The sequence below is a fragment of the Bison bison genome, unplaced genomic scaffold, assembly GCF_000754665.1.
Source record: "Bison bison bison isolate TAMUID 2011002044 unplaced genomic scaffold, Bison_UMD1.0 scf7180017864213, whole genome shotgun sequence".
NCBI lineage: Eukaryota > Metazoa > Chordata > Mammalia > Artiodactyla > Bovidae > Bison > Bison bison.
This window is the reverse complement of record NW_011494785.1, coordinates 10,788,385-10,789,695: the sequence shown is the minus strand read 5'-3', so window position 1 is coordinate 10,789,695 and position 1,311 is coordinate 10,788,385. Positions and strand designations below refer to the sequence as shown.

The 1,311-nt window shown below is 51.9% G+C and overlaps 1 protein-coding gene across 1 annotated transcript in view; it reads left to right on the top strand.

Annotated features, from left to right (window-relative positions):
- Window positions 1–1,311, top strand: part of NRDE2 (NRDE-2, necessary for RNA interference, domain containing) — a 49,068-nt gene that overhangs the window by 41,725 nt on the left and 6,032 nt on the right. Inside the window, exon 11 of the mRNA XM_010845239.1 lies at window positions 1,044–1,311. Coding sequence (XP_010843541.1) covers window positions 1,044–1,311 — 268 coding nt within the window. The remainder of the gene's footprint in view (window positions 1–1,043) is intronic.

Below are 1,311 nucleotides of genomic sequence, written 5' to 3'. Positions count from 1 at the left end.
GGTGGGGGGGGGGCAGGAGGCTGAGCCCAGCTCGTTAGTGACCCGAGCTGCTGTTGTGGTGACTGTTACCAGATGTCTGTGATTGTATGAGCAGTTAGTGTTAAGGTCTACGCTTAAGCTGGGCTAGAGGATTTAAGGACTTATTAAAATAGATAAAATAAGCTACTTACCCTGCTTTTTAGTACCTATTACCTGCTAGAAATTTGTCTAGGATGGACTCTTCTGCCCTCTGCTGGCCACCAGCTAGAATTAAATTTTCATGTCCAAAGTTCTGATCCTTTAATTGCAAATGGCACACACCAGGCTGTGTTATTAAAACAGTGTCTGGTAAAATCTGATGGGGCTTCCCTGGTGGCTCAGTGGTAGAGAATCTACCTGCCAGTGCAGGAGACGGGTTTGATCCTTGGCTCAGGAAGAGTCCACTGGAGGAGGTAATGGCAACCCACTCCAGTGCTCTTGCTGGGAAATCCCATGGACAGAGGAGCCTGGTGGGCTACAGTTCATGGGGTCGCAGAGAGTTGGACACGACAGTGACTAAACAACATTTGTTGATCGCCTGTCTTTGAAGAAGGACGTTTGGAGTGACCAAGCCTTGTTTACAGGAGTGTCAGATGGAAGCCTGGACGTGTGACTTTCAGGGCTCCCGTGGCCTTGGTAGAACCCTGATCTGTTTCTCAGGGAGCCTACGAGTTTACCAGATATGTGATGGAGGCAGGCAGTGTAGACGCCTCGTGTGGCTTCCTGCAGTACAGTAGAGAGAAAGAAGGAACTAAGTGATGTCGCTCAGTCGTGTCTGACTCTCTGTGACCCCATAGACTGCAGCCCGCCAGGCTCCTCCGTCCATGGGATTCTCCAGGCAAGAACACTGGAGTGGGGTGCCATTCCCTTCTCCAGGGGATCTTCCCGACCCAGGGATGGATCCCAGGTCTCCCGAATTGCAGGCAGATTCTTTACTGTCTGAGCCACCCGGGGACTCGACAGTACAAAGGGATGTCTATAAGTCCCGGAGCATTTCAAGTAATTCTTTTCCTTTATACCTTTAGGTCATTTGGTGTCTGCACACTAAAAACAAGAAGAGATTAAAGTCACAAGGAAAGAACTGCAAAAAACTAGCCAAGAATCTCCTCAAGGAGCCGGACAACCGCAACAGCTTTTGCCTCTGGCAGCAGTATGCGCATCTGGAGTGGTTGCTGGGCAACACAGAGGATGCCCGGAAGGTCTTCGACGCGGCCCTGGGCACTGCCGGGAGCCGGGGCCTGGAGGACCCGGAGCTCTGTGAGCTCGGCCTGCTCTACGCCGCGCTGGAGACGG